Source organism: Xiphias gladius, chromosome 7 (assembly GCF_016859285.1).
Source record: "Xiphias gladius isolate SHS-SW01 ecotype Sanya breed wild chromosome 7, ASM1685928v1, whole genome shotgun sequence".
Classification (NCBI taxonomy): domain Eukaryota; kingdom Metazoa; phylum Chordata; class Actinopteri; order Istiophoriformes; family Xiphiidae; genus Xiphias; species Xiphias gladius.
Genome location: NC_053406.1, coordinates 23,662,749 through 23,677,848, shown reverse-complemented (window position 1 = coordinate 23,677,848; position 15,100 = coordinate 23,662,749). Strand labels below are relative to the sequence as shown.

At 44.8% G+C, this 15,100-nt stretch overlaps 1 protein-coding gene across 5 annotated transcripts in view; it reads left to right on the top strand.

Annotated features, from left to right (window-relative positions):
- The first annotated feature begins 10,655 nt into the window (after positions 1-10,655).
- Positions 10,656-15,100, top strand: part of LOC120791790 (rho GTPase-activating protein 42) — a 61,162-nt gene continuing 56,717 nt past the window's right edge. For all 5 annotated transcript variants that reach the window (XM_040130503.1, XM_040130504.1, XM_040130502.1 and 2 more), the window contains exon 1: positions 10,656-11,170. In XM_040130503.1, the coding sequence (XP_039986437.1) occupies positions 11,017-11,170 (154 nt within the window). In that variant the 5' untranslated portion in view covers positions 10,656-11,016. The remainder of the gene's footprint in view (positions 11,171-15,100) is intronic.

Here is a 15,100-nt window from a genome sequence, read left to right as displayed (position 1 = left end):
TGAGCATTTCCACTGGGCCCTGTTGAAATCCATACTTCGTTTATCATTCATGTCGCGCATACTAATGAACGCGGTGCCAACCGACAAACCCTGTGCTCGCCAGCTATTTATAACTTGCACCGGGATCACAAAATAGAAGCCGAAAGGTTTATTAGGAAAGCTAAAGCAACAACATGCAGGGCAAGAAAGTAATGTTGTACTTAGACTGTAGGACCATTTTTGAAGAAAAGCATAAGAATCGCATTAAAAATTTGGTGTTTAAGTGGGCATATAACAAAGAACACACTGTAACTGGCCCAAGGGGGAGGAACGTAGCATCAGCCCTCAGTGTGCTGAGACTGAATCTGGCCTGGGACCTTCTCCACATCACTTTCTCTCACTATGTCTTCATGTTGCTCCTCTGTTGGCCGGCTAATGCAGGCAGAGGCACATAACTCTCTGTCCACACAGAGTAGTCTTGTCCTCTGTGGGGAAAAAAATCCCAATGTCTCAATCAGTATGGTAATGATCTAACTATCAGAACGCTACTTATATTACCCGTACCTGGAATTGTTAGATTAGCCATGACGTACGCATTGCATGTTTCCAAAAGACTTAATAATCTGTGTGCCATATATGCTATTAAACTGAACGGTACAACATATACACCGTAGCAGTTTAAGACCAGCTTTAACATTTATATATTTATGACATCCAACTCAAACTCTTGGACGGTGCTGCTTGAGTTCTCATAATTAAGACAACATCGGTGAGAGCAAGTTTATATGGACATTTAAATTATGCTCGCACTGCAGTTTTTTGTTTTTGTTTTTTTCTTTAGGGCAAAACCTTTATTTGAAACTTCTTTCTCACCACTCAGGAGCCACCGTCGGGGGCAAGTGCGCGCGTCACACTGTAGACTGAGGCGCTGCGTATTTTCACAGACTGTGTCGGTGACAAAACAGAGCCATTTTACCGTCCTCTGCGTCCAATAAAGATAATACCTGTTCCATAAAACAGATGCAGAGAGTATCTGTTGAAGGTAACCCGTATCATGATATCCGTAAGGAATAAATAATAACGATAATCATACAACGTGATTTGTTTTTGTATCATTCAGCTGTGTCACACCCCTCCCTGAGCAGCCCGTTTCTAATCTGCAGCTGTTTTATGACGAACTCACAGAGGGATTTGTCACACCTGAGCATCACAACAGTCTCCCTCCCCCTCCCCCGATACTCTCCTTCCTATAATACCTCACATTCAACAGCGAGAGATGTTTGGCAAAGCAGCTCGTCAAATCACACGAGACACGAAAAGCCAAGAGTATAATCTGCTTTCAAGAAAAGGATAAATCCAGACACAGTGAGGTATTGACAGCGTGGCTGATCCGATGCCTTGACTGCACACAATATTTCAATACATAGACGGAGCGATGTTGAACGCAGATGTTACATCAAGCCTTTTTTCAGTAAAATCAAACTGCATCCAGGAAATATCAGAAGGATTGGTTTAATTGTTCTTTGGGGCATCTTTTGTCCCGAAATGTTCATAAAGCTGTAAAACTGACACGGTAACCACAGCTGACCTGGCAAGCTCAATGCAACTTTTCAAATCCGCATAAATCTTCAACGTGGAAGCTGCCCCTCAGTCATTCGGTGTGACTGGCACTGCCGGTGAAGTGAGGCAAACGAAAAGCGATTCGATTAGCCCTTTGTCTTTGTCTGTTAAATGCCCTGACCTTGGATTATCGAGTTTCCGTCAACTGCAGTCTCCGCTCCCCGTTGCTTATTTACCAGCTCTGTGCCTTGTGTAAGATCTCGCTGGCGAGGAGACGGGTGACAGTCTCGGTGCCGTCGTTACAGACAGTCAAGAGAGTCATTATTCCTGACCTGACCTGGCACTGGGACGTAGACTTGGGAGGCCTACTTTGCGACGTTTAACATGACGCCTGCGAGAGAGAACAAATAATAACTTGACATTTGCGAGCAGCATCTGCTGCACGGTGGGCAATGTGATATGAAATTTGGGAATGTGGCCTTGTTTGTCAATTTTGGGAAAATGCTTTGGACAGCATTGTGAAACGGCTGGGTCCAAATGTCACTACGCCTGCTTTACTGGAGTCATGCCTGCTTGGATACCAAACTGATTTAGTTAATGTACCAAGACACAACTATGCGGTTATAAATTTGGGGCTTGTTGCAACTGCCTGTTGGTTTGCAATGCTTTGAAAAAGTCCTTAATCTCCAAATATTGAACAGTGGATTTTATCTCATGTTGTAGATGGTGCCATATGAAGTTACAGTATTTTATCAAAGGTTGATAACGGACATGGTAATTTCATTATATCTAGAGTCTGCTGCTACGGTCATGTCATACGTCATACGTCCTATTTTCTTTCGCCTTCCCATATTTGACTCCCACATACAGTTATTTGGTACAGACATAAATCGCCATGACCGGCGGTCAGCGGGATTCACCCTCACTTTACTTTAATGCCACCAGGAGGTCTAAGATTCCACTTTGTTGCCACATTGTCCTTGCCTGGCTCAGCACTAAGTTTAAACACGAGTACGTAGGTTCTGATAACAGACACATCATAGCCTTTCTCATGCAGAGGAAGAGTTCAGCAAGCAATGAAGCACTTGATACAATACACTCACCATTACTCGGTCTGGCATGACCAGTAGCTTACGGTGGCTAATGTCGGCAAACTTGTGTGATTGACATTACCGAGTCAGTTTTCTGACTTTGGTCCTTTTCTTTATCTGTGCTACGGTTGCACTGCGTCTGAGCTCATTCAGATCACCCTTGGTGGTGTCATTAAGGAACCGGGCTCAGGGGAATCTTGGGAAATGTGGGGAAATTCAATGTGCCATTAACCTGTGTGGCAAATTTTTGGCCACGGCGTCCGCTGCATAGTGAGGGTAACATAGTCTTGCTTCTGCCCCACTGGTGTTAAAGAGCTAAGAATAGCACGGTCAACTCTACGTTATCTTTCATACAAGAAACAACATTGTTTTTCTACGCGGTTTGAGAATTACAGACTCATGGGGCCTTTAGTGTAGCTGTAGATCCTAGTCTAGTTTTGATTAGTATAGTTCAAGAATGTAATGAAAAACTGTGGTTACTAAGATCTTTGTTGTTGTTGTAGTTGTAGTTGTTTTTATTGTCGTCGTTGCTTCTGTATTCGTACAATTAGCCACTAGGAAAGCGAAGCTACCCGCCATTAAATTTGTTGTTTCTGAGCCCCATTACAAAAATGGCCCCGGCAGCTTGACTGAAAGGCACAGCTATGATGCAGTATGGCAAACTGAATATGGTCTGTGGGGCATCAATCTATTGAGCCCATTCAGAATGATGTAACTGCTGATGTGGCTGGTACTGTTATGGATTTGTTGTCCCTCATCTGTGCCAACGCTCAGGATTTAGCCCTTTTCTTTCTACTCTGTGGCAGCATTTAGCCTGTCTGATGATATTCTGTGCACCATGCTGATGGACCGTGAAAATCCCTAAGTTAATGTGACTGCATTATAAACATCAATATCTGTGTTGAGCGGAAATACAGCAGTGACTTTCAGCCACATACTGCTTTTAGTTGCGTTGGTTCTTTTGTGGCTAAGACCGATGCTAATAAATTTTCTTCTTCCTATTCAATTACCTGGCTCAGAGCTGTAAATCCCAGAGACACCCAACAAAGCTTCTATCAGTCAATCACCAGCAGAGGAGGGATACAGTTATGTGCCTTTTAAAATTGAAAGCCACGTCGTTATTAAGGCTTTCCTTCGAATCACATTCCTCTGGAAGCAATACCGATCTCCTCTGAGGGAGCTTTCCTTTACTCACGGATGTTTTTTTTTTTTTTTTTCAAACATGCAATAGACCCAATAACAGTTATTCAGCCTGAGCTCCAAAGCAATTTTTGTTTCATCTCCCAATGGCCAAAGACTGCCTTTGTGTCAGCCGCCGAGTGTGACACACGCGCGCACACACACACACACACACACACACCTGCGACAGGTTTATACAGAAAATGTCCGAAGTCCTGAAAATCTTGAATAGCGTCTCTCTATGAGATGACGGTAGAAGTTGATCTTTTCAGCAGCTCACGGCCACCCAGTGTCGCCGCATGTAACTCCTCTCCTACTGTATGCGCTTATATTGCTTGGAAACGTAACACTCCTCCTTTGCCTCTGGGAACCGCTCGGATGCTGCAATTTTGAATTTTGGGGGAATTGTTTGCTAGGTTTCTCCTTTAGCATGCTCTGCGGAAGTTAATCTCTTTGGCCCTTTCTGCCCGTCAGCAGAAAAATATATTGGATAGGGGAAACTCCAGGTGACATAAAACTAATGGGCTTTAAATTTAACCATGAGAAGGGAAGATGATTGGAAAACTTTTTGAAGAATGTAAAATTATAATTCAGCCTCCCCGAGGAAGAGTCTGAAGCACTGGAGGACCTGTGTAATTCTCTCGCTGATGAAAACCCTTAATACTGATTTATCTGATCAAGAGCGTCTCAACAGCTTTTCTTAGGTCTGCTTGAGGAATACTAATAAACCAGTCACCCGAAAGGTTTGTTTGGCAGAGAATGGCGCAGGACTCAGGCCATACAAGTAACATCATTTTTACGGTGCAATATTTCATCACCCACAATTTGTAGCTGTGACAGCTCTGTTGTTTACTGTGTCTCTGCTAAAAATAGATTCTGTCACCATTTTGTGGTCACTCTTGGCCCCAGTAGCATTGCTTTTTATATAAATACTTCAAAAAGTGAAAGAAAAAAACCCTAAGTAAAAAAATGTACTGATGCAAAACAGTTTCAGAGACACTTTTGCCATAATGAAGTTGGTAACTGAAAGTGTTCAAACCAGCCTTAAAACACATTTTTTTTTAAAAACAAACAAAAAAAAAAACAGCAAATGTGAAAGTACACAAGACCACTGAAACAGAGGAGAAAACCGTTCATATTCAGTTCATGTTATTCATGTTAAATGACATATTGGTTGGGTTTATCCATAAACTTACCCAAACTTCTCTCCGTGTCAAGTATTTCCACAAAAGCTGCGAAAGCCCAGTACTTGATGAGGAAAACAGAAGAAAAATGGCACTCGAAAAGGATGTCTGGTCAAAAGCATGGTGTCCAGATGGAGTGAGCCGCGAGAGAGATTGATCCAGTTTTTACACGCAATCTGTTGCATTAGGATATCAACCGGATCCTATGCTATTAACTCCCAGATGGTTAAAAATGATTTGTCCAATAAATTATTCCACTTATTGCACGTGGCTGGTTTTTAATCATGGCCCTTTTGAAATAGTCGTTTTCAAAACTAGTGAAGTAGCATGTTTGTTGGGTTGGGCAGCAAAAGAAATGACTCCAAAGAATTTGTGTTTGTGCTTTTCTGAAAGTAAGGATGTAAGGATAAAAACCCTCGTGACAATTAAGGAAAACTGTAAGAAAGAATCACATATTCATGTATTTAGTGCACAAATTATAAACGTTCCCTCTCAATCAGGCTCTTCTCTCTCTTCCGAACAGAACTGTTGTTTTGTGGTCACAGGGTGAGGTGGAAAGAATCTGTTTTTCTGTCCAATAAAGAGAAGCGAGTCATTCATTTTTCAGTGATGTATAAGATGTGAAATATTCCACTTTGAGCTAAAATGGAATCAAAGTCTTTTCTAAAATTCAGAGGAAATCAAAAGCAGCTGCCGGCACTTGAAGTGCTACCCTGCATCCTACATCTCTGGTTTTAAAAATAAGAACTAAGGCTTCTCTCTAGTGTAGTAACACTAAAATCTCTTAAGTACTATCCTCTGCTCCACAGTTTCAGTTTTTCACATTCAGCGCAATGATTGGTGATGTACCGAAACCTCCTCACAGTGTGGGGCCAACAAGATGAAGTTGACAGAGCAGTTTATTTGGCTCGACAGGAGCCCGCTTCATTTTAGAGGTCTCTTTTTGAATCTCTGCTGCCCCCAGAATTAAAGACAAACTCCCGGCAAAGCACACAAACTGTTTGCTTACAAAGCTGCTGGTAGAGCAGCACTTTGTAATTTATCAGCCAGACTTGAATTCGAGCCTCGGGTCCACCTGTACAGGTATCGCCTCTTTATGAAGGTCAGCGAAGCCAAAAAGTAAATCTGCTTTTGTCCTGAGGATAACCCCTTCCTGTGTGTGCACTGAGAAGATTTTTAAGTCGAAAGCGAGGAAAAATGCAGAGGCACAGACGAGGCTGTCGCGTGTATGCTGGATTGCATTTTCCCTCTAGCCCCAGCGTTTTCTAGAGGATGTGTCCTTTACCTGACGCCAGGCTGGAGTCGTGCGCGGCCCCGGCGTTTCAAGCTGCAAAAGCTTACCATCCCAATTTGCACTGTGCAGTGAAAAGCAGTAAATGCTCTCCCCGTGGACCCTTGCTTTGCTGTAGAAATGGCTCTTTGTGTAAAGAGGAGGTAATCATGCATAACTGCTCAAACGTCATCTGGACATGGGAGTCATAAACAAGAGCCCGGCGCTCGCCACTTTGCCAGATTGCGCTGTCAGGGGGTAAACAACGGAAAGAATGAGGAAGGACTCATCTGATGGGAAATGTCAGAGCATGATTGGATTAAAAAAAACCTTCTAAATTAGGGTCATTAATCATGAGCTGGAATAACAGTGACGGGTCTTGTTCTCAAAAGCTTTCCTCTGGAACTAAGACGAGCGCCACCCGGAAATTGTGCAATTACCTTAATACCTGATTCAAATGAAGAGTACGCATGCTACTGTCAATTGTTAATTGGGGAAAACAGCTCATATTATTTAGAGGTAATTGCCATCACAAGAAGTTTAGTTATCTTATCCTGTCTTTCTTTTTTTTCTCTTTTTTTTTTTAAATGATGCATCCGTTTGTCTCGAATTCAGAATTAACACAACAACACTGGCATAATGTCCCTTCTATCTGATGCTACCGTACACTCTGCAGCTGCGGCTGACACTGACTGTGATATGAAATGCCGGCATTAATCGGAACCCTCAGCCAAATCCCGGCCACTAATACACACGTCAAGTGTGACAGTTTAAACTCTGCGCTTTCAGACGGAGAGATTGAGAGCAGTGCATTGAGCAGAAACTTATTTTTGTTCGTAGTCCATCTCCCACTCATCATCTCCCGCCCAATAACCCAGTTCGGTACCGCGGAGTGCACACAGCAATTAACTCGGAGCAACAGGGTTTGTATCACATTTCTCCGCTCACTGTGTGGATGTAACGAACTGCACCCCTGAGGGCCGCTGCTTCAGAATGATGGCACGGGAGCTGGAATTGACAGGGGCACGTTAGGAACCAACAACCCCCCCCCGCCGCCTCTCTCACCACGAGGAGACCAGACAATCTTCCAACCTCCACCGACTGCCCCACCGTGCGAGGCAGCGATATCAGAGGAAATCTAATCAGAAGTCGCCTGACTTGTGCACAACTCACGGCAGAGCTAATCGATGATGATAATTCTGCGTGGCTTATTGATATCTGTAGTGAAATCCAAGCCTCCCCCCCCCCCCCCCATTTGAGCTGATGATTCTCCATCAGGAAGGGCCAGAGAGGCCCCGTTTAATGCAAGAAAAGAGACCGAGGCGCGCGTCATCACCCTCTCCCCTTTCCTTCATCTCCAATATGGGAAAAAAAGAAAAAAGTTTGTGTGTTTTTGGTGTTTGTTGTGTTTTGTGTTTTTTGTTTGCTTGCCTTTGCCATGCCTTTTTTTTTGTTGGTCTCCATAGGTGCAGTCACAGAGAAAGACGAGCACGCTGCTCCTCAGCAGACTCATGTTTGCATGACTAATATGAATGTGCAAATGCCTTTTACGAGAGGAGGGTACGGGACACAGTTCTCTACTGAGTATCATCTTAATTAAACCAAATTTCCCTCAAAGACTCTACAGGCAGCTATTTTAGATTGCAATTAGCCATGCTTCAGACAACTAACCACTCATACGCAGGTCTCCACTGGTGTGTTGCTGAGGCAATATTTTAGACTACTTGTCTAGATAATTCTTGTATAAGCAGCATACAGCTCGAGTGCACTGCATATTTAGCTTTATTTTGTAGCGAATTACCTGTTCACTGAACCATTGTTTTTTTCCCATGGTCATATACCCACCAAATGGTTAGTGAGTGCCAGGGCACGATTATGGCTGCAATAATTACGTTTCCCCAAGGCCCAACTGGGCTCACCGGCCGGCTCTGTCCCATGCGGGTTTAATGTGATTTTTAGTGGTGACCGTGACGAGCGTTACACCCTCCCAACGAATCACTCGGGGTCCCCGTTCAGTTTCACCACTAGGTTTGAAATTTCATCACTGTAAGCGAGTGTAGGGACACAGACGCAGCCGCTGCTGCTAATTCCTCAGGTGCAGCCAGAGGCCAGTCTTTGTTCCAGTTCCATGCCCTCCATGCCTGTCTGATCGTGGCATCGCCCAGGCATTTTTTATTTTATTTTTTTTTTGGGTATGGGTTTCACGGAGTCAGGAATAGGATAACAGTGTCAGACCCGTAAATCATGGGTGAAACGTTAACCAGCAAGAGGTGATGGAAGATGATGATGGGTTATTTCGTCAGAGAATGCAGATAATCCAGGCAGACCTAAGAGCCAGGATGAGCCTACATCGGGAACCTCTGTACCGTAGTGTATATATCCGTTGTCCTCTTCAGATCCGAATAGTTCGTCGAACGATCTTCAGTGAGAATTTCTCAAACAGTGCCGGGGCATCATGACTGTGGATTGATTCCTGACATACGAGACCGGGTCCCCATCCTGTTTTTTTGTACTATTTCTGAGATGGAAGTCAAAATTGTTAAGTTGTAGACCTGAATCCCTCGGTTAAAGGACACATAGGAAGCGACCTTTTCAGCCCCCTTGCTCTGGGAGATTCATAATGTAATTGGGGTCCGTTTGGGTGAAGCAGGACCCGCCCGTTAAATTTCTGGGGAAAATATTCCTGGCATGCTGCTTAAATTATTTTTTTTACCTGTTCAGATGAAGCATCCTGGCAACACTCTCACATAGCATGAGTATGGTAAGTGAGCGAGAGGGGAAAAAAAAAAAGGGGGTAATTTAGCGAAAATGAAGCTTGACCAGAGGCCTAGTGGCCATTGCTGGAATATGAAGTTAACACACAGTAACAACTCAGCTGGAGCCACGTGACGCGGCCCAGGAAGGTTATCTGTCCCCGATGATTTATCTCACTGCTACCTACGGTCAAGTCGGCTATCTTACTAGGAAGAGGTTGCTAGTTAGCTATCAAGGAAGAAGGATGTGAGCCTCCCCGCCGAGCGGCACTGACCAAAAGCCTGCCCCCCCGGCATCGCCGAGCTCAACGCCCGTCCTCGACGGTGAAGCATTAAATTATTAACGCGGTTTCGTTCGTGTGTGTTGGAGCCGGCGCGGCAACATCCGGCTCTCCGCGGAGATTGTTTTTACACTTCGCTCAAAGATAAAGCCTCTTCCCGGGGCCTCCTGATGCATTAAGGCGCCATAAGTAGAAAGGTCCATCCACAAGACTTAGTGCCAATGGTGCTCCTTGCCTACCGTAATACTCATTCGGACTGCGACCTGGTTATCACTATACTTCCCTGTCGCACGCAGAGAATGTGACAAATTCCTCCGACTCCAATTAGGTCCTAGTTTAATTACCTTCCTTTACCAGGGTATTCATTTAGATCCCGCTCCTCAAATCCTCAGTAATTCCAGTATGATGCATTGTCACCCGTACTTTCTACACTGTATACAGCTCACACTTTTAAAACGTAATCCCACAGGCATAATTTAACAACAACAAAAACAAAAAAACCCCCAAAAGATGGGGTAAGAGTCGCGGCTCAGAGGGTGTAACAATAAGATAAAATCAAATTCAAAAGTATAATATAGCTTAAGTGTTTAGTTGGAGCACTGAGTAGTGTTTACCAGACTATGGACTAGCCTGGTAAACAGAAAATTTTTGTGAATTTGGGAAGAAGCCCACTGCGGCATTCGGTTGGCTTCGCGTCGCCGCGTCTGGTTGCGAGGCCGATGCCGAAGCTGTCGCCGAATTCTGCCGGGAGTAGCCCGTTTCCTGCGGGTCCCGCGTATTTTTTAAAGGCCCCCCCTCATAAGATGAATGCACGCGTGGACCGAGGGCGCGGTGGTGCTGAACGAGGTTGTCCCCGACTCGAAGCTGGCCCTGACACTCAGGCATGCAGTGCTGCGGGCATCGTGGGCATCGTGGCCACCATTTTGTCCTAAAATCAGTAAGTGCTTTTGTTCTACTATCTCCTGGAATTGTAGTTCCTGGTTTTTTTTTTGGTTTTTTTTGGGGGGGGTTGGTATTTGCACAGAAACCCTGTTCATGTATTTTCTTTCTCTCAGTGATTGGTGGTTTAAAAAACCCGTGGGGAGTGAAATGCTGTGGGGGGGGGGTCAAATTCTGCTCAGGAACTCCCAAAACCCTTGAGCCAGCCCGGCTCCGACCCAGGACTACTTCTCAAACCATAGTACCAGCAGGACAGAACTGTGGAAATAAGCCCACAGAGGCCGACATATGCCACGTTGTTTCAATGACATTAATTACTAATGTGACGAACACGCTCCTGTTTTTATTTTTTTTTATTTTTTTTGCCCCCCCCCCGAAAGAGGCCGGTCGACGTAGCCTACGACATGAAGTCCCCCGAACCGAGTTCTCGAGTCGGACGTGGACCGAGGCCTGGTCTACAGGAACTGTCATAAACCGTCCGACACTAACCAGCAGGAGTCACACGACCACTGTTTTGTTTTATGATGGGTAGCCGGGAGAAAAAAAAAAAGAAAAAAGAAAAGAGGAGAAAATCAAAGCGGAAGTGAGGAACCAAGCGGAGCAGGAAAACTTTTTTTTTTTTTTGGGGGGGGGGGGGCCTCGGAGACGGGTCTGCTACTTCGGAACTGCGCGATGAAAAGCACAAGCGTTTATATGTCGAGTTGCAGAGTTTGACGGGCGGCTGTGTGTGTGTGTGTGTGTGTGTGTGTGTGTTTTGTTTTTTTGGGTCGCCGCGGTACAATGGGACTCCCCACGCTGGAGTTCAGCGACTCCTTCCTGGACAGTCCGGACTTCAGAGAGCGCCTCAAATGCCATGAAATAGAGCTGGAGCGGACCAACAAATTCATCAAGGACCTCATCAAGGATGGGAACATGCTCATCACCGCGCTGAAGAGTAAGTAGGCCGGCATGGCCTTTCTCACCCCTACGGCTCCACAAATCATCTCTTTATCATTCTTTGCTTTTTCTTTTCTTTCTTTCTTTCTTTCTTTCTTTAAACCGGTGCCACCTCAAACCCGCAGGCCACTCGTAATTAAGAGGACGGCATTCATTACAGCCCATTTAAGTCCGCTGCGTCGGTGTCCGAATTGGTCCCCGTCCCGTCTCCGAGCTCAAGCCACCGGCAGCCGGGTTGAGCCCTGCAGCCCCTTCCACCGGGAAACAGTCGAGTCGCCCGGTGAAAAGCTTTAAACCTCCACACACAAAGAGAAAAAAGAAAAAAACCAACACATGATTCATTTCTTGGAGGTTGTTTTAATTGAATTCTGTTCCCCCCACCCCCCACACACACTTTTTTTTTTTTTGGTCTGCCGTCCTGGCCACACTGCATGCACAGGCTTGTCTCAACACAGCCTGGAGTCAGGACCAGAGTCAGAGCTGGCCCAGTGATATGAATGGATTTACTCTGCTCTAATACCTAATCATAAGGCAACGGCGGGACATATGGAAATCATTAGTGCGGGGTCGGGAATTTGCTTTAACTTAACTCTAGTAATGAAAGATGCTTTCACTCTCAGTGGCTTTCAACCCCCCCCATACGAAGCAGAGAAATGATAGACAGTCTTTGAGGACTAGATAAATAAAGGGATGTTGTGACTGTCTGGACGAGGGTGCCAGCACTCCGTCGTGGGTCATTGTCCCCTCGATTTCCAACTTCGGTCCCGAATTCCAGCCTGCTGATTGAAGTGGACTTCCTGCTCCGCCGTATCCCTGCGGGGGTCGGGAGTTCGTTCCGTTGACATCAGATGTGCGTCTGGAGAAGTGGAGGGAGATCAGAAAATACCGTCCCAACAAATGTGGAAAAGTAGCCGGCTTGGAAAAAGGAAAGTCCACAGCAGCGTGTTGTAATCGTAGTGCAACACACCCCAACACACCACTCAGCATAATAATAAATATTTTTTTTCCTATTTCAACCTAGCACGATCCCGTCAGCCTTTTACTGTGAGAAAGTGTGACTCTTTTCATGCTTTCGCTCTTTCTTTCTTTTTTTTTTACCGCTCTTCCTATACAGTTCCTCTGCTGCACATGGTTTTTTTGCTTTATTGCTGCTTCTTGAGAAGACAGGACAATCACGACCGTCACTGTAAGTCACCGGGAGCTGAGACGCCACCTGGGAGGAGACATGTTGACGGGGGTTAAAGGCACGACGTCAAACTTTTGCTCACACAAATATGTCCATTTATATTGAGTTTAAAATGTGCCACATTGCTAGTCTGTATGTGTCTGTGTCTGTGTTTGCGCACGTCCAATGTGCGTTTGTGCCTGAAATGTTCGGGCCTTGTGCAGTGTATACCATAACACGCAGGGTTTACACCCCGATACACCCATTTCGACCTGTAGCGCGCCTGTTCTGTGGCGAGCACTTAGCTGAGGTGTAGCGTAGCCTCGGTGCAGAGAAAGCAACAATGCATGTCCTCACCACAGATGAGGCTTCGTGGGACAATCGGTATCAACTCTCTCCATTTACCAATCAGTCCTTTTTAACTAGACTAGGTCAAAGCCTAGTATGTAGCTGGACCGCCCTTTATCTGTGTGCTTATCTCCTGCTGTCTTTGCTCACATATACTGTATTTTAATACAGCCAAAATTCCAAATAAAGCTGTTCTCACTTACATTTTCTTTTTTTGTGTGTGTGTGTTTGTTGTTAGACAGTGGAACAAGTATGAAACAGTGGCTGAGACGCGGCCAATTGAGACGACACGTTAACCAGGGGTCACTTCCAAGCCGTTTCCAAGCTGCTGCTCAGCTAAAATCCTGATTTTTACAAACTGCGATGCCGTCTGACGAAAATCACCCCACGCGCAAGTGGAAGACAACGGCTGTGCTGTGATTTCGGCTGTATTTGCTTTTAAAATGATCCTTTCAGTCTGCGTCCGCTGCGGTGCGGTCAGTTGAGTGCGACGCATAGGGCGGTGTGCTCGCAGAATCAAAGCTCGACCTCGCGCTCGGGGGGGCGACACTGGCGACTCTCTTCAACAGAAAGTGCCCAGGGTTCGTCCCAAAATGTCCGACCAGATTTGTCTCTAGGTGCTTTTGTGAAGAAATGTTGCTAAAAAGGGGCGTGAAAAGTTGGCAAGGCTCTAAATCGGCAGCACTGCCTGTAAACACCCCCCTGATGAAGCAATAGAAACCATTTGCGCCTATTCGTTTTGAAAGAGCAGCGACCAGTGGTGTAACATGACCACTTAGTCACTCACCCACAAAACAGTGAGCAGCACTAAGCATTTGGATCATCATGTCTTACCTCTGTATTTAAAAGAACGGACCATTTCTCGGAAGCTGAAGGCCCCAAACTGTTCCGTACTTATACCCTGCTGAATGGTTTGATTTTTGGCAGTGAGGAATTGAGGACACTCATGACAGGATGTCAAAGGTCCATGCAAACAACTTAATACCAGATAAGACCTCGACGCTCCAGGTTGTACTATGCATATAAGACGTTGGTCAGTGAATTGAGTGGGCGACCCCAGAAACCGGGGCCCAAACACAACCCCGCTACAGAGCTGTTTGGAAGGAATTTTGGGTCGTATTTGTCGTCTCATTGTAGTGATGAGTGGGTCAGTCCTTTTTTAAACTGGAAAGCCCAGTTTCAGTCAGGGGCGGAGGGAGAGTGCAGGAAGCAAAGAGACGGAAGTAAATGATTGATGGTCTTTAACTCAGGACGCCACAGAGGCTTATGACCCTTAATGACCTGCCATCAGTGGTCACATTACTGGAAGACCTTCAATGAGCCCCCTTTTGTTTTTTTCATAGTAATCATTTTGTTTTTTTTAGGTTGGATAGTAGACCATAATTAATGTCTTCACATGTGCTGTCTGTGTGAATGAGGCCTGTTGAGCCAATGTTGACTTTCATGTTAATACATTACCTGTGAAATGGATCTACACGTTACTCGAAATCGCACTTAGCAGTTTCTAGTATGCGTGTGGATGCGTGTGTGTGTAGTTTACATGTACAGTATATGGGCTGTGAATGGGAAGACTCTCACATGTTTAAAGACAATTATGTGTGGTTAGAAACAGTTCTTTGTTACTTCTTTATAGGACTAACCATGTGATAGTGACAAATGTAATTCATTGCTTTTTTTAAATTTAATAATTTGTTGGTTATTGCTGGAATAATGAAGTAGTAAAGAAAGGTAGCATCAGACTTGGCTTTTGGCTTTAAAACAGAGGCCTTTTTATTCTCTATTATATTTTAGTCAACATGGTTATAAGATATTTCAGTCTCGGTGGACCAGGTTCTCATGCTTGTAGCTCCATTATAATGTATGTATTAATGCTCCTGATGAGGATTGTGGTCTAAACGGTCCCAAATCTCACTGAATTTGAAACTTTGTCTTTTGTTGGTATTGACCATTTGTTCAGGGACCGTTTGTTCAGATGCTGTAAGTAGCTTAGCCTTTGCTATCTGTGTCCAGTACTTGTGGTTCACACAACCGCTGACTTTTATCAATCCCTCCGCTCAGCTGCAGTACTTGAATACACATACAGTTATGTACGCAAGTATTTGCACAGTGACACAATTTTTGAAATGTTGCCTCTGTTCGCCAGTGCGTTCCTTCTTTTTAAGAATGTAGCAAATTGTTGATTCGGCCACTCCTAAAGTTCAGATTTACATTTTTTCCACAATAAGTTGGAGTCTCTGCACCCGATGCTCAGTTCTTTGAATTTGTGTTTTATCAAATTTATTTTAGAGCTCCGAGCTGCATTCCGCATTTTCAAACAAATAGCAAGAAGAAAAACAAAACCACAGCAAGAAAACTTCTACTAATATGTCCTAGAACATACTATATCTTATGTTTGTGGCTCACATTAGCAAATAC